This window comes from Hyperoodon ampullatus, assembly GCF_949752795.1.
Source record: "Hyperoodon ampullatus genome assembly, chromosome: 4".
Lineage (NCBI taxonomy): Eukaryota > Metazoa > Chordata > Mammalia > Artiodactyla > Ziphiidae > Hyperoodon > Hyperoodon ampullatus.
In genome coordinates, this window is record NC_136917.1 from 25,123,398 (window position 1) to 25,141,075 (window position 17,678).

Genomic DNA, 17,678 nt, shown 5'->3' on the forward strand with positions numbered 1-17,678 from the left:
TCAGCTGAGCTGCTCCAGGTACGCGGACAGGAGCAGCCCCGGCGGCAGGAAGTCCAGGTGCCGATTGCTGACCTTCATCTGCCGCTTGCCCTCCAGGTCACCACCTGCCGGGGGACAGGGAAGACAGGGAGGAAGGTGAGGGTTGCGGCACACAGCAGCCCAGCCCTCGGCCTGTCCTGCCCCAGGTCCCCACGAGCTGGGCTGCCCCGACCCCCCAGGTCCCAGGCCAGGCGCTGAGAGCAGCTCGAGCTGTTCCTTCCTCTCCCGTTACTTATCCCGTGTCCTACGGGCACAGAGACACACACACCACCGAGACACACTGGCCCGAGGCCAAGGGGACTGAACGAGGGTCCCGCCCGACCCTTGGTCTCCCACCTCCATCCCTGCCCTCAGAGGGAATCACCTAGGCCCCAGGTGGCCCAGGCCCCAGCAACCTCCCCTTCACCCACCTTCCGTCACCCCAAAACCTGAACCATAGCCATACACAACCCAAGCTGGGCCCACCTCCCAGCCTCTGGCCCGGCGGCTCCCTCTCCCCTGCTCCCCATCTTGCCAGGCCCCGCCTATGTTCAGGCCACGGCTCCACACCCGCAGAGAGGTACCCCCAGTCCAGCCCCTCCATCCCGAGTCAGTGGGAACAAAAGCAAGTGTGGGGACTGCATCTCCCTCCCAGGCAGCCTGAGAGGAACCATCCTGGCGTTGCCATGGAAACTGTCTCCTCAGCAACTCCAGGCAGGAGGCAGAGAGACGGGCGTGGAGAGAGAGGACCCGATGGGATGCCGAGGGCCAGCAAGGGTCTGCGAGGACCCTCCATGGGGGGGGACTGTGTCCCAAGATCACTCCCATCATAAAAGGGGCACACAGGCCCCTGGAGGAGGGACTTGCCAGAAGTCACATGTGTGTCACAGTGGAGGGGGGCTACAGCTAAATGCGAACTCTGCAGACATCAGGGTCCCCTCATCTCATCTCAGGGTCCCTGGAGGCCCAGTTTCATCAGCCCCACACAGGCCCGTCTCTCCCCAGCCCTGAAGATGCAGATGGAGGGGTGTCTGTGTGCACAGCATCATCCATTGTGGGGCCAGAGGTACAGGCGCTTCTGATGAATTAAGGCAACATCGCACTGCCGCCTCTGTGTTCATGCTGTCCCTCCTCTTCCAAAGCCTGCCACGGGGCAAGCAGACCCCGGGGAAGCCCAGCCTTGGTTTTCCCCAGACTGAATCAGCCAACTGGGGTCCCAGGGGCCGCCAGGCACTTACTGGCTGAGATGAGGTCCATGTACTGGCAGATGGCGTGAAGCAGGAGCCTCTCAAAGCTGCAGGGAATGGATGCTGAGTGGCCAGAGCCAGACACCGGGGGAGCTCACCGCACCCACGCCCACCCACCCAGTCACCTGTTGTCCAGCATGGCCGTGTACACGGCCTGGGGGGACACAGAGAAGAACCTCAGCAGCCGCTCCTCCCAGGTCTCCAGCATTTCCTGCAGGAGAGACAGGCCCAGGGGTCAGGCTGACTGTGGCACCCTAGCCAAGATGTCCAGGCCCCCCACATCCACGATAGCCTCTGGAGCCCAAAGCCCTGGGTTCAAATGTGGCCTCTGATTCACTACATGAGGCTACTTAACCGTTTCCAAGGATACCAGGCACTCAGACACATCCACACCTTTGAATCTCTGAGTCTTTGGCCTGGTGAACTCCTACACATCCTTCAAAACCCACCTTCATTGCCCCTGTCCCTCCCACCCTCAAGGAGAACCCTTGCCCAACCCTGGGTCCTGCACTCAGATCTCACTAGTCTGTATCCTGCCCTGTCTGCTCCATCACACCACGTTCACTGGGTTACTGGTCTCCCCTCACCCCGTCCCTGATTGCGAAGCTGAGAAAAAGGGCCTTCAGAAAAGACCAGGTAAGTGGAAAGAGACAAGGCCAAGGCCAGGCTTGGTACTCACCATGGGAATACGGCTCCGCTTGAGAACGGCTCGTAGACGCCGGCTGATACGCTGGAAGCACTCACGGGGCGTGTAGGCCGGGTCCTCTGCAAGAGTCCATGCAGTGGGGCAGAGGTGGGAGTGAGCCGCAGGCCCCGCCCACAGCCAGGGCCCACCCACCTGCCCTGGCCCCACCCACCCACCGGGCTCCTCCCCACCTGCCCTGGCCCCGCCCTCCCACACCAGGCCGGGCCCCCCATCATACCTCTGCCCCACAGCCCCACCCCCGACCCAGGCCCACCTCTCCGCCGGTCTTCCCCGCGGGCAGGCCCCCTCCTCCGCGCCTTGCTCCTGCCCTCGTTCTCCAGGTAGCGGAGAACCCGCTCCTGCTCCTCCCCAGAGCGGTTCATGAAGTCGTTCCAGACCTGGAAGAGAGGCAGGCAGGCCCTGACTAATGCCTGCAAGCCCCCGAGCCTCAGTTTCCCCGTTTGGCTAGTGTACACTGGGGGGGCCACAAGTGCACAGAAATACTCCTTGTGCACACATGTGACCACTGGGCCGGCCAGGAGTTCGTGGGGCACTCGCGGACCCATCTGTGTGGGGCGGGGAATCAAAATGAACCAAACACACCCCCAATACCATCAGTAATTCCAAGTGTGATAAGCAGATGAACCACGGGTGCTGGAAGTTTCTGGGGTGGGTGGGTTTCAGGCCTCTGGAGGGAGACCCAGGGCATTCATCAAGGGACCAGGGAGGGGGTGGGTGCTCCTGGCACAGGGTCCAGCATAGGCAGTGCCGGGTGGTGGGCGGGGGAACCCAGGGCAGGATACGGGGCCCCACCTCGACATAGGTCTCATTGCTGCAGGCCTCAGCAAAGATGCTGGGTGCTGCAGGGGGCGCCAGGTCCCCATCCTCCAGGCCAGGTGTGCCTCCGTCCAGCAGGGTCAGGAGATACTGGGCTAGATGGAAACAGACGGTCTCTGGGCTGGGGGTTGCATTCAGGCCCCCCCCTCGAGCCCCACCCCCGCCAGGCTCCATGGGGTCCAGAGGACCATGTTTCCTCCCCCACACCTCTATATTTAGGGCCTTTACTCTCACCGGCCTCCCCTTCACCACGCTCCAGCTGTCTTTCCCAGAAGGCACAGGAACCATCCAGCCTCCAGAACTCCTCCTACCTCGCCCTGGCTTGGCTTGTTGAACTCCTACACCTCCTTTAAAGCCCCAGCTCCAATGCCCAGAGCTCCCTCTCATTGTCCAGCTCAGGGCCAGGCTCAGATAACAGAACATGCACACCATTGCTGTCTCAGGCCTAGGAGTCCCCAGGAGGCGCCCATCAACCCTTGCTCACTGTTCTCCAGGCGCTGGAGGCTCTTCCGCCCCTTGGCCTTGGGCACGAGGTCTGAGTTCCGCACAGCCTGGTTGATGAAGTGTTGCTTCCGCTTGGAGGCTGAGAGCCTCTTCACCTGGGAGCCAGCTAGAGTGGGCAGGCAGCCTGGAAGGGGCCTGTGGGCCGGGTGTGGGGGGACAGTCCTCAGGGCCAAGACAGACCAGGACGCCCAGGCACAACCCTACCATCGCCACTCTCTCACAGCCATCCCCTGCTTGGTTTCCCTCCACAATGGGAAGCTCACCCCCTATCACATGTGCAGCCCTTAAAATGTCATTGTGTCTCATCGTCACATCACCCGGGAAGCAGGTACCGTTGAGGACAGGTTAGTAAACCAAGGCTCGGAGAAGGGGAGCCACACATTGGGTGGGAGGCCAAGAAAGCTGCTGCCCACTCCCCCAGGCTTCCAGGTTTGAGCTGCAAGCTGGTGAGGCCCACAGTCTCCCTCCTCTGGGAGTTTCTCGAGACTTCATTTGATGGAGCATCCCCTCACCCCCAACCCCATGCTTCCAACAGAAGATAACCCAGAAGACGGCCCCCAGGAGCTAAGGTGATGCCCCGGCCCACCTGACTCATGCCCCAGGGGCCCCCTTGCTGGATGGGGGAGGCAGACAGAGTGGCTCCCCCCACCCCCACCCCCGAGCACTGGGCACTAATCCTGGAGACGGATTAGCGGCCCAGGCAGGCCTCCTGCTGGGGACCCGAGGGCCAGGTGGCAGGTGGCCACGCAGGAGGGAGGGGGGGATACTGAATGGAAACTTCTGGGCAAGAAGCTGCAGGGCCTCCTCCCTGGTCAACCCCTGACCACAGGCTGAGAGGAGGGTCCCACCCGGCTCAGAAAGCCTCACGCTGGGGAGCCAGTGGTGGACTCTGAGCCTAAGAGGGTCTAGGGTGCCAGAATTCCCCCTCCTCCTCACCCTGCGCCTCCGCTCCAAACCGCCAGGCAGCCCGGCCTCTGGGCCTCTGCACCAGCTGTGCCCCCACCTGGTGCCCACACCCCAGGCTCCGAATGGCTCACTCCCATCTCCTTTTGGCCTCTGCTCAAACCTCCTCGGGGGACCCCGGCCCCTCACTGCTCTGTTCTCATGATGGTCACACCCTGCCCACCACCCACCGTGATCTCCATGCGGGCAGGGTTTGGTGTCCACTGTAGCCCTGCCTGGTATACAGTAGATGCTCAAAAAAATAACTGCCCAATCAGGTCTCCAGCAAAATCTCACGATTCCAAGACTGAGTAGAACCCAGAGTCCAGAATTCCACCCAAACTTTCCTAGCGTTCAAAGTTCCAAAGACACAAATTAAACAGAGAAGCATGACCCCTGCCCCACAAACAGGCGCTAGAAAATGCCATGAAGCCCTAGGACAGTGGGACAAGGTGCCTCAAAGAGGTTAGGATTGAAGCCCACACTCACCAAGGTCTATACATATGTAAAGAGTCCCCAGCCTTAAGTTTTTTGCCCCGGCCAGAAAGGCTGTTACATCTTGATCACGAAGGAAATAGGCTGATGAGCCTCAGCCCTGTCTGAGGTCAGAGTGGGGCAGGCTCCATGGATGACACTTCAGGCAAAAATCTATGAAAAATTATCTGATGGGTAAACTCATGCAGGCACAAGCACCCATCAATAGGAGACACACAATCAGTGGTTAGAATTCGGCATTTTCACTGCCGGGGCCAGGGTTCAATCCCTGGTCGGGAAAAGAAGATCCCACAAGCTGCGTAATGCAGCCAAGGAAAAAGAAAAATAGGAGACTAGGAGACACACAGGCAGGGGTAGAGCCTGGAAGCTCAGCCCTGAGTTTGAATCCCAGCTACGACGGATGCTTTACTGTGTGACCCGGAGCCTCAGCTCTTTCTCTGCAAAGTGGGGATAACGATGGCCCCTGCTGGTCTGGGAGGGGACACCAGAGCCAAAAGGAACCAGGACACACACCTTTCCCCAAGCTGCCACCTGTGTGGTTTCCTCCTGTGACTGGGAGCTCACCCTGTGGGCCACACCACTGATCACAGCCTGGTTAAGCGATCGCCTTCACCGTCACCCCAGGAGGCAAGTACTATTGTTCTGATGCCCGTTATACAGATTTGCAAACCGAGGAGCAAAGTCATTATCCCAAGACCCCACAGGTGCAAAGAGGGCAGCTGGGACAGGGCAGGGCAACTCAAGTCAGTACACAGCCCACAACTCTGAGGCTGGACGCAACCTTCCTGAGGCCCAGGCACCCCCACCCCAAGCTCCAGATTCAGCTGTGGCCTCGCTGTGGCTCCAGGGCCTGTGTCTCCACCCCGCAGCTGGACGGAGGCCAGGACGGTGGCCTGGCGGGGCAGATAATAGGACCACATCCGCGGGGAGCTGTCGGGGAACCTCAGAGCAGGGTGGGACTCAGTGAGAGAGCTCGGGCCCTCAGGACATGGGGCTCCAAGAAATGGGGCTCCCTGTCACCTCGGGACCCAGGGCAGAACGTGGATTCGAACCTGGTCTGAACAGGACCACTCCCCTGAACCATCCAGCCTCCTGCTTCCCTCTGGGGCCACAGTGGTCAGAGGGGCTCAAACTCAGGTCTCGCTGGAACCCTCAGACCACAGCCCGCTGGACTAAGATCTGGCTGCTCCCTGACCTGCTCTACCATCACCTGTGGCTCCCCAGCACCCTCAGGACAAGGCCCAGCCTCTCCCTGGCCTGGCATTGCAGGTCTGGTGCCTGGTCCCACAGGCCTCCTGGGGCCACACTACCCTCTCGGATTCCAGCAGATTCCAGCAGGTGCCTGGGGCAGACTGCAGAGCCTGGAGCCACAGAGAGGGCAGGCGGAGGGGGCAGCAGATTTGTAATGAACGCTGGGGAGGAGGGGTGGAGGACAGCATAAACTTTATATAAAATACATCCACATCAGAACATCAACACCCATCTCTCTCCGCCTCATTGCCCCTGCTCCAGGCACAAGGCCCATTTTACTGCATCGCAAGCTCATCTGCAACAGCCCGACTCAGGGCCTTTGCATGTGCTCAGCCTCCTGCCTGAAGAACCCTTTCTCTGGCTCCTTCTGGTCCCAGCTCAAAAGTTACCTCCTGGGAGAAACTGCCCCACCCCCTAACTAGCCCAATCAACCCCGTTTCCGTTTCCGGCTTCACCGGTTAGCATCAGAAACCAGCTGGACCTCATACTTGTTTACTCCTGATTCTCACCTCCTTCACTAACCCGCACGATAAGGACAAGGTCCCTCTCAGCCGCTCCTGTGTCCCCAGCACCCGGCCCACAGCAGGTGCTCAATAGCTGTTTGTTGAATGAATACCCGAACTTCTGTTTACACACTCACCCAAGGGCCAGTTCCTCTGCTTCCCCAGCCACCCAAAGAGACCACTTTACAGATGGGGAAACTGACCACCCAGACGGGGCACGTGAGGCTTCCTGGACCCAGCAGGCCTTGGGAAATGTCTGCACCATGGCAGGGGCCAGCGTCCAACAGGGGTGGACAGGCCTGACAGTGGAAACAGCTGCTAAGTCAGGTTGGGTTTGGGGAGGACAGGTTCCTTTGCCTCCCCCAATTCTCCCTGTGGGTTTTGAGATGGGGCCTTTGGCACCCACTCCCCTAGGCAAACACACCCCCTCTCTGGCACCTGCCCCTCCCCCAGGAACAGGCCAAAGAGGAACCTACTTTCTCCAGCAGGAAACCAAGGAGGGCTCAGAGCGGAGGTGACTCAGGCTGGGGTGGGCAGACAGAAGGAGCAGCAGCCCCCCCACTCCCTGGGCATGGAGGTGAGGGGGGATGGGGGCAGGTTGGAGGGACCCACCTGGCAGGTAAATACACACTTCGAGTGGTTAAGGCCCCTTAAAAGAGGGTAAATAACCACATCTGTAGAGACCAGTACAGCTTCTGGGTAATAATAACAATAAAGTAATAACAAATATAATAATAATAAAGCAATCACAAAATACCAAAATGAGAAAATTATTTTAAAATATTAAAACACCTACAATAGTGAACTATTTAAGATAATTATTAAAGAATGGACACTCCGCTTTGCTGGGCACCTCCAAGGGCAGGGTCACTGACCCCAGCCCCTCAAAGAGAGGACCGCTGTTATTTCATTTTACAGATGGGGAAACCGAGGCACCGAAGGGGTAACAGCCTGCCCCGGGCCACTCGGAAGCGCACACGAAGGAGCAGAAATGAAACCCCAGCAGCCAGGGTGGACCACCTGGGTTTCTGCATCAACACTCGGGTTAGAAAGAGATCTGCGAACCTGGGGGAGGGGGGCATACCCATATGGGGCCGCCCACCTGCTTCCAGTCCACTTCCCAGGACACACAGGCTCGTGTTGGCCCGGGTTTGTAAGCCCCCCATTCATTTGGGTATTTACCCGGAGAAAAACAAAGAGCGCGTCCACCGGGAGGTGGGGGGCTCACAACCCCGCCGGGTACACAGGGCTGGCTGGGGGGTAAATCCCCGGCTGGGGGACAGGAACAGCCGCAAGTGGGTAAATACCCAGAACACCACCAGCGCGGATTCCGGGTACACCGCGCGCAGAGGCACCGCCTCACCCGACGCGGCGCCCGGAACCCCCGAAGCTCGGGGACTTCAGCGCCGAGCGCCGGGGGTCCGCACACGCGGACACGGGGGTGCCCCCTGCGCCCCGGCAAAGATCCGGGAGTACGGGGATGGGGTTTCCCCGGGAAACACCCACTGACAACAAAGCCCACCACCACCCCGCTCCACCCGAGTGGGGTACCCCCCAGGAAAGGGGGCGGGGCGGGCCGGGGGCTGCAGCCCGGGAGGGGGTAAGAGGAGGGGACCCCAGAGCCCGGAAGCGCGCCGCGCCCGCCCGCCGGCCGCGCTCACAGCGTCCGCCGCCCGCCCGGGGCGACCCCCGCCGCCGCCGCCGCCTCCTCCGAGCCGCCCTCCGGGTTCTCCAGAGCGACCATAGCTTGCACGGCGCTGCTGTTGTCGCCGCCGCCCAGCAGGGCCTTCTCTGGGCCGGGGAGGAAGTGACGGGAGCCCGGAGGCGGGGCGAGGCGGAGCCTGGAAGCTGGACGCGCTGGTTGGGGGTCGCGGCCACGTCCCGGCCGGGCCCGAGCTGCTCGCCGGGGACAACCAGCCCCGGGGCAAGGACAGGGACACTGAGGCGGGGGACACCCAGCCCCGAGGCACGGACGGGGATACTGAGGGGGGGCACCCAGCCCCGGGGAAACCGGGGCTGAAGGCCGCGCCTGTCCTGCGCCCAGGCGGGGCTGTGAGCACGGCACCCAGCCCTAGGAGGACAGATGGCGAAATTGAGGCCTGGGGAAGGAGGAAGGAAGCGGACGTCCTTTTCAGAGGCTTGGACAGATGAAATGACCCATGCTACCCCCACCCAGCACCAACAGGGCTTTCCTTCCACCAGACCCCTCCCTGTCCTCTGTAAAGTTCAGCCTCTGGCGTCCTGGCTGGGTGCCTCAATCTACTCTTCTCTAAAAATAGAACAAAGCTAACCCCACCTCCTTCTGCCTTTTAGAGTTTATTCATTTAGCAAATGCCCACTGTCCTTAGGGTGGGGGCTGTGCTTTCCAGACCCAGCAGTGATCAAACAGGACCTCCCCGCCGTGGGCTAGGGAAGAGGACACCTTTGGAAAGGGGATTCACAGCCTGCAGAAGTGGGAGGGGTATGCCAGGCAGAGGGAAGAGTCAGTGCAAAGGCCCTGGGGCATCCAGAATGGCCAGAGCAGGGTACTAGGTGAAGGGGGGAGGAGCAGAATAGAGGTGGAGGAGAAGGGACAGACCGATGAGACGGGGGGCCCTTTGATGACAGACCTGGTTTTTGACCCGAGGGTTAAGAACAGAGAATTAAACCTGCTCTAGAATCTAGAATCCACCCTTCATTCTACAAGAAAAGTGGGGGAAGGACTTCCCTGGTGGCACAGTGGCTAAGAATCCGCCTGCCAATGCAGGGGACATGGGTTCGAGCCCTGGTCCAGGAAGATCCCACATGCCATGGAGCAACTAAGCCCGCATGCCACAACTACTGAGCCTGTGCTCTAGAGCCCGCGAGCCACAACTACTGAAACCCGTGTGCCTATAGCCTGTGCTCCACAACAAGAGAAGCCACCGCAGTGAGAAGCACGCGCACCACAACCAAGAGTAGCCCCCACTTGCCGCAACTAGAGAAAGCCCGCGTGCAGCAACGAAGACCCAACACAGCCAAAAATAAATAAATAAATAAGTAAATTAAAAAAAAAAAAAAAAGAAAGAAAAATGGGGAACTAGGACCACGATAAGAGACAACACAGGGATGCAACCCCCAGATCCAGCCTGGTGGAAATTGTACAGGATATGAAATTGTACAGGATAAACAACCCGATTGCTTTAATGTATAAAGAGCAAGAGGGCATACAAGAAAAAAAGAAAAAGGAGGAGGAACTATTACAAGACCCAAGAAAGCACACAGTGTGTGACCTCATGTAGATAAATATGAAAAACTCAAGGTGATACAACTTGGGAGAGGGTACCTCTGGGGAGAGTGCTTGGGCGGGGGCACTGGGGGCTGGGATGTTTGGTCTGCGGCTCTGGTCCATGATGACCAGCTGCTCAATAGGTGTACTAACTCTACAGGACGCAGCCTGGGCCTTGCCGCGATTCTTGGGCCTCACTCATTCCTGTCCTTACCTTCCTTTTTTTTTGGCCTCGCAGCCCGGCATGTGGGACCCCCGACCTGGCATCGAACCTGTGTCCCCTGCAGTGGAAGCAGGAAGTCTTAACCACTGGACTGCCAAGTCCCTGTGCTCACCTTCCTTAACACCCTCCCAGACCCTGGGCCAGTCCATGAGCCGTTGCTGCCAACCCCCACCCCCCACCCCACCCCCACCCCCGCCGAGAACCCCTCCAAGGTCCAGCCCCCTGCTGAGTTCTCTCCCAGGCCCACTCAACTCAGCAGCCTCCCCAGGACACTTCCTCCATGCCCATGGAGTATCCCTGGGTCTCCTCATCCTAACCTGGCCCTCATTACCACCCCAAAGGGATTTTTTTTTTCCTTTTCTGAATTTTTTAGGCCATTGTCAAGAATGATGTTGAAGCCTGTCTCCCCCCCAGGCTCTTTGTACTTCCTTCTGGAGATATTTGATGCCCTTTGATGCCCATGCATATTTATTCATTTCTTTTCCCCCTTTTAGTCTTTTTGACACAGATGGCATCATCTTTTCTTTTGCTACTTAGAACATCCCCGTGCCCTGTTTCATGCCTCACAGGCTAGTATCTGGGGTACATTTCTGGGTGTGGGTTTGGGGATCAACATTATCCTTTATAAACTGCCCTCCAACTGGTTCCCACTACCAGCAGCACAGGTGTCTGTGTCCCAGTGCTGGTATCTGGCAATCAATGCCCATTGGGTTGACACTCTCAAGGGGTCTGATTCGCAGCAAAGTCCTGGGGAGGTTGAGTTTTGGTTGCGTTTTTGTTTTTCTTTTGTTTGAGGTTAAGAACAGGCATCTTCTAACCACAAGATCCCGGGCATCCCTCCTTTGCCCTGAACCTTCCATGGCTCGCCAGTGTCCTGGGGCAAACCCTGGCAGCAGATACTGAGGACCTCTGAGGGCTGACCTCACCGCCAGCCGGGGCCCACCCACCCGGAGCCCCAGCCCCATGGAAGGTCAAAGTCATGGCCTCCGCCTCATTCCCTAGACTCTGTGGCTTTGTCCCCCTGCTTTTCCTACTGGTGGGTCTCTACCCTTCCCTCCCCTGGTGTAGGATCGGTCCTTCCCGGGTCCACAACAGCCTCTGGGAAGCCTACCCCCAACCCTGCTCCGCCCCAAGCCCCTCCTCCAGCCTCCCCCCTCCTGTGCTCTTATCCTGACCCCCAAGGTGTGGGGGAGGAGGGAATGGGAGAGAAGGGTGCTGCGCTGGTGAACCGCAGGGGCACAGGCAGGGGAGGGAGTGGCCAGCGGCTGCAGGAGAGGCGGGAAGGCGGGGACACGGTGGGATGCGGGGTATAAACGCGCGGCGGCTGAGCGCCAGCGGAGGATCCCCGGAGCCCAGCCGGGAGGAGGGTCACTGCCCCATCCCGGAGGGCGGCTGGGAGGAAGAGGGCGGCAATGCGCGCCTTGGCCACGTCCGGGCCCAACGCGTCCTGGTGGGCGCTGGCCAACGCATCCGGCTGTCCCGGCTGTGGCGCCAACGACTCGGACGGCCCGGCCCCGGCGCCGTGGCCCGTGGACGCCTGGCTAGTGCCGCTCTTCTTTGGCGCGCTGATGCTGCTGGGCCTGGCAGGGAACTCGCTTGTCATCTTCGTCATCTGCCGCCAGAAGCAGATGCGGACGGTGACCAACTTCTACATCGGTGAGCGCCCAGGCGCTGCGCAGTGCCTGCGGGCCATTCCGGGGGTCGCCACGAGGGCGGAGTGGCCAGGGGCGCCCCTAGCGGTGCGTCGGAGTCCTCTCAGATAGGGATCTCTCCCCTGCGGGGCTCCCTGTCCTTTCCCTATTGTCCCTGTACCTTAGGCTGGAGGTCGCAAACTCTGGCTTTGGAGGGTTCCACGGTGGCCGGAGTAGTTAAAAGGGAGGTTGGAGAGTGTGGCCCATGGAGCGCTGGCCATGCCACTCAAGGAAGATGTCCGATTGAAATGTGGTTCTTATAACATGGTGTCCGATGAATAAAAGGAGTGGGGGAAAGACTGCGTGGCCCGCAGGCCCCCAGTTTGCGCCCTCTGCCCCAGAGGCTCAGTTGACACATTTGTGTGATGGGGGTGCCCTACCCGGCTGAGTACTCAGTGTTCTCCATTCTGTGTTGGCTGTTGGGCAACACCACTCTACCCAATTTTCAGGTAAGAAAACTGAGGCTCAGAGGGGCGGGGGCCTACCCGCAACCCCCACAGGGGTGAGCAGGGTCCATTGCTTCTTGAACAGCTATGAAGCCCCTGCTGGGGGGTGTTTGAAATCTAAAAGGGTGAGAGGAGGGTGCCCCAACTTCTCTGCCCACGGATGTCGGGACCTCTGTGGGGGCCTCCCGAGCCACCCTGCTGGTCACTGGGACAAAGGCGAGGCCCAGGGGGCTGGGCCAGGGCGCTGGGCGGCCAGGCAGATGTACCGCACATCTAGCACCTGCGCGTCCCCCGCCTGCAGCCAACCTGGCGGTCACAGACTTGACGTTCCTGCTGTGCTGCGTTCCCTTCACCGCTCTGCTCTACCCACTGCCCGCCTGGGTGCTGGGCGACTTCATGTGCAAGTTCCTCAACTACATCCAGCAGGTGTGGGCTGGGGGCAAGCGGGCTGGGGGAAGGGGTTCGCGAACCAGGGGAGGAGTGGGTGTGCGCGGGGCTGGACCTCCTGCTGGGCGTGGAGGTGGGCGGGGCAGGGACAGAGTCTGGGTGGGGCTGGGGCAGGTGAAGCCTGGACTGGGTGGGAGGGAGGAAGACGAGGGCAATGGGGGTCGGGCGGGGAGTGGGGTGGCGGGCGCTCGGAGCCCTGCTACTTCTTGCCCCACCCGTCTCGGGATCCTAGGATGCACCTGCCTCTCCTGGTCTCAGTCTTGGGGGCCTCAGCCTACCCCTAATGACTCCGCCCTCCCCCACCACCCTGGGCTCCTCTCCTGTCCCTTCAACTTGTGGGCCCTGGAGACCCTCCCGGGACAGGTCCTGCCTGTATTCGAGTGGCTGGACAGTGGGAGACCCGCAAGGAGGGCGCAGACAGGGAAAGGTCCAGACCAGGCAGGGGGCCACACGCTGGGCTCCTCCCGTCCCTCCCAGGTCTCGGTGCAGGCCACGTGCGCCACCCTGACCGCCATGAGCGTGGACCGCTGGTACGTGACCGTGTTCCCGCTGCGCGCCCTGCACCGCCGCACGCCCCGCCTGGCGCTGGCTGTCAGCCTCAGCATCTGGGCGGGTGAGTGCAGCGCGGAGGCCGCACGGGGTAGGGGGGACAAGTTTTCGTGCCCTGGGCTCACACCCCACACACACACTCACTGCCTCTCCCCGGGCCTCGCTCCTGCATCTGAGAAATGGACGCAATGGCGTTCCCTGCGAGGGCTACTGAGGGCGCAGACCCGTGCAGACGCGCGCCTAGGAGGCGCTCAATGTCCCCTGCCCTAACCCTAACCCTAACCGGGGTTAGAGGCACCGGGGAGACCAGGGCCCGGGCCCCCTCGCGCCCCTCGTCCCCCGGGCCAGGTCTTCAGCCGGGCCTGTGATGCAGGCTCCGCGGCCGTGTCCGCGCCGGTTCTCGCCCTGCATCGCCTCTCGCCCGGACCGCGCACCTACTGCAGCGAGGCCTTCCCCAGCCGCTCCTTCGAGCGCGCCTTCGCGCTCTACAACCTGCTGGCGCTCTACCTGCTGCCGCTGGCCGCCACCTGCGCCTGCTACGGGGCCATGCTGCGCCACCTGGGCCGGTCTGCCGTGCGCCCCGCGCCCGGCGACAGCGCCCTGCAGGTGCGCAGCTGTGTGGATGGGGGCGCGGCCGGGCAGGAGTTGGGGGGATGGCACAGTGCGGGGGGAGTGAGGTGCATCTGAGGGGGGTGGCGCGTGGGGGGAAATTTAACAGGGTGAAGTAGCGGAGAGCCCTGGGTGTCGCCCCCGCCGGTCCTTCGCCTTCCCTCATACCCCATCCCCCCCCTCCCCAGGGGCAGGTGCTGGCGGAGCGAGCGGGCGCTGTGCGGGCCAAGGTCTCGCGGCTGGTGGCGGCCGTGGTCTTGCTCTTCGCCGCCTGCTGGGGCCCCATCCAGCTGTTCCTGGTGCTGCAGGCGCTGGGCCCGGCGGGCGCCTGGCATCCGCGCAGCCATGCAGCTTACGCGCTCAAGATCTGGGCGCACTGCATGTCCTACAGCAACTCGGCACTGAACCCCCTGCTCTACGCCTTCCTGGGCTCCCACTTCCGTCAGGCCTTCCGCCGCGTCTGCCCCTGTGCTCCCCGGCGGCCCCGCCGGTCGGGACCCTCGGACCCGGCCGCCCCCCAAACCGAGCTGCACCGCCTGACCGCCCACCAGGCCCCCGCCAGGACCCCGAAGCCAGGCAGCGGTGGGCTGGGGCCGCGCAGGTTGTGTGTCCTGAGGGAGCACGCTGCCCCTCTCTGAGCCCTCTCTGGGGGAATCAAGATGAGCCCCTCTGGAACAGGAGCTGCTTAAACAGCAGCTGCTGTAATTCTGCTATTAATGTCTTTATTTTTGTCCGTGTTCATCACAGTGAAAATGTTTTGCGCTCTGGTACAACTTTGCCATTATTGATATTGTAATGATTATTTCTGTGTTTCCTGAAGTTGAAGATGCTTTGCTGATGGCACTTTCTGGAACTTTCAAGGAAGCATCAATAGACGTTTTCACACACTGCCTTGCAGTTGACCGTAAAATTGTAAGATTCACGTCATTTTCAGAGATGTTAAAAAGTGAACACGATGTGCATCTTAAAATTGATAAAAAGGGGCTTCCCTGGTGGTGCAGTGGTTGAGAGTCCGCCTGCCGATGCAGGGGACGCACGTTCGTGCCCTGGTCCGGGAAGATCCCACATGCCGCGGAGCGGCTGGGCCCATGAGCCATGGCCGCTGAGCCTGCGCGTCCGGAACCTGTGCTCCGCAGCGGGAGAGGCCACAACAGTGAGAGGCCTGCGTACCGCAAAAAAAAAAAAAAAAAAAAAATTGATAAAAAGGTGCTCTTCTTGCTACCAGGTGAGCATCCAGAATCCTGGCTGGAAAATAATGGGTGTCATTGAATAAATAAGGCCTCCCTGGAGCACAGTGCACAGAGCTGTCCTTGGGAGACACAGGATTCGCAGTACGTAACAAACGACCCCAAAACAGAGAGGCATAGAACAGCATCAGTGTATTACCAATCACGATTTGGTGGGTGAGTGGGCTCAGCTGGGCGGTTCTTGTGACCCATGTGGTGTTGAGTGAGTAGCCGACCCAGCGGCTGGACCAGGAAGGCCGGAGAAGGCTTTGGTCTCACCCTGGCAGCCAAGCACTCCTCCACAGGCTGCCTGGGCTTCCTCCCAACATGGCAGTCTGGGGAAAGTCAGGCTTATGCCTTGGTGTAAACTTCCAAGGAGAGGTGGAAGCCGCAGAGCCTCACTCCTTCCACGTTGAATTGTTGGGTGCTGTCAGAGTCACGCCCAGATTCAAGGTTGGGGGAACAGACCTACCTCTTGGTGGGTTGAGCTGCATGTGCCTGCTAGGCAGGGGGAGGGTTAGGGTGAGGCCCTGCAGGCCTCAGGCTTAGTCACCCTGAAGGACAACCGCCCATCTCTTGGAGGGCCCCCGTCCTTCCAAATTATTTGGGGACATCCTAGGTCTCCAAAGATCCCAAATTTGCAAAGACGTTTTATGAGAAGGGGAGGCCATTCCATTCTGACATAGACATTGGCCTGAAGCTCACTTGTTCTGGTCTTCAAGTCCTGGTCTCTGCACCAGGCCGGGCATGAGGGTGAAATCTCCCCTTTGCCCACAGGCCCTGCCCACCTCCCTCCCTCTCCTCGCCCCATCCCCCAAAACTCAACTCAGGGAATGAGTGGCAGGATTTCCTGTGAAAAAGGAATTTGAAACAACCAAACAAACAAACAAAAAACAGGGAATTCCCTGGTGGTCCAGTGGTTAGGACTCCATGATTTCACCGCTGAGGGCCCATGTTTGATCCCTGGTTGGGGAACTAAGATCCCACAAGCTGTGCGGCCAAAAAAACAAAACGAAACAAAAACAACCGAACCCAGTTCCAGAGGGACTCTTGGGCACCTATCTCAGAGAAATGAAAACTTCTGTTCACACAAAAACGTGTACTCATGTGATCATAGCAGCTTTATTTGTGATAGCCCCAAACTGGAAATGACCCAGAGATCCTTCGACAGGTGCACCCGTGGTCCGTCCACACCCACTCAGCAGGTCTGAGTTGTGAACACACTTGATACACACACACCCGGGGTGGATCTCTGGGAATGACGCTGAGTGTAGGAAGGAAGTCCCCGAAGGTTACATGATGTACCATTCCATCTATGTAACGTCCTTGAGGTGACAAAAATATGGGAACGGAGAGCAGACGAGTGGTGGCCAGGGTAGGAGATGACAGGAAAGGGGCAACATGAAGGACCTTTATGACAGAGCCACTCTGCCCCTGGACTGTGGCGGAGACACAAACCTACGCAGCTGATAGAATTGCAGAGAAAACACACACGAGTACAAGTAAAATGGGAAATACCAATCCATTGGTGGGATGTAGCAATTCCAATATCCTGATCTCGATGTGGTACTACAGTTTTATAAAATGTCACTGTTGGGAGAAGCCTGGTGAAGGGTATGAGAGAGATATCTCTGCATTAGAATCTACAATGATCTTGGGATTTCCCTGGTGGTACAGTGGCTAACACTGAGCTCCCAATGCAGGAGGTCCGGGTTCCATCCCTGGCCAGGGAACTAGATCCCACATGCATACTGCAACTCAGAGTTTGCATGCCGCCACTAAAGATCCTGCATGCCGCAACTAAGACCCGGCGCAGCCAAATAAATAAATAAATATTTTTAAAAAATGTACAATGATCTCGAAAAAGTTTTTAAAAAATGAAGTTAAAGGGTTTAAAGGGACATGCAGGAAGAGGCATCGTTCCAAAACTGCAGACCCTTGGTTTATCCTCAAGTCTGTTCAGCTGGGCAGTTTTCAGAGCCCCTTTTGCGTGCCAGGCTCTGTGTACGAGGCACCCTCTGACCCCTGCCCACACAGAGCCCCTGTCTATCTGGCAAATGGGCCAGTGAGTGGTGAACTACCTAGAGAGATGCAAATAACAGCAGTGAAAAAGGTTACAAAGGAGATATGTGTGCCCTTTTTGAGTAACTGTGAGCCTGACTTTGGTGGCAGTGATTCCAGCAAGACTTCCTGGAGGAGGTGAGACCAGGAAATGTGACCTGAGCTCAGAGGTGAGGGAAGAGCATACCAGATGGAGGGCACAGCTGGTGCAGCTGAACTGGGAGGGGGTGAGGTGGGGGTGGGACCCGAAGCCACGGCATGGGGATAAGCCCCGGGGGTCCGGGCGGGTCGGGAGAAGTGTTAATTCCAATTTCAGATAAACAGTGAAAAAAATTTTAGTATCATTATGTCCTGTGCAATATTTATTTGGGATACATTTAAAGTTATTCGTTGTTTATTGGAAATCCAAATGTAACTACAAGTCCTGTATTTTGTCTGGCAACTCTACCCCGGAACATTTCTAAGGAGCCACAGGAAGGGCTCAACGAGCCTCAGTTTCCCCGTCCGAGCCGGGAAGCTCGTTTACAGGTGAGACGGCGCCCCCTGGCGGCCTCCGGCGGAAGCCCCGCTCCCGGCTGCAGTCCACAGGTTCCCGGCAGGGGGCGCGCGCACCCCGCGGATGGTACTGGCTTCCGTGGGTCCACCCCACAAAGGGACCCCAGGGCCTAGGGGGAGTCGCTCACGCGTATCGCAACCT

The 17,678-nt window shown here is 59.3% G+C and overlaps 2 protein-coding genes across 2 annotated transcripts; one reads left to right on the forward strand and one right to left on the reverse strand.

Moving 5' to 3' along the window:
* On the reverse strand, nt 1-8,226 carry R3HDM4 (R3H domain containing 4; the record flags this gene model as incomplete). The annotated part of the gene is made up of 8 exons (XM_079703274.1): nt 1-104; nt 1,257-1,312; nt 1,391-1,476; nt 1,945-2,030; nt 2,225-2,348; nt 2,764-2,882; nt 3,272-3,426; nt 8,144-8,226. 8 exons carry the CDS (start codon nt 8,224-8,226, stop codon nt 1-3), a joined length of 813 nt encoding a protein of 270 aa, XP_079559400.1.
* Nucleotides 8,227-11,364: 3,138 nt separating this feature from the next.
* KISS1R (KISS1 receptor) lies at nt 11,365-14,332 on the forward strand (the record flags this gene model as incomplete). The annotated part of the gene is made up of 5 exons (XM_079703678.1): nt 11,365-11,608; nt 12,391-12,515; nt 13,014-13,149; nt 13,459-13,691; nt 13,883-14,332. 5 exons carry the CDS (start codon nt 11,365-11,367, stop codon nt 14,330-14,332), a joined length of 1,188 nt encoding a protein of 395 aa, XP_079559804.1.
* Between the last annotated feature and the right edge of the window lie 3,346 nt (nt 14,333-17,678).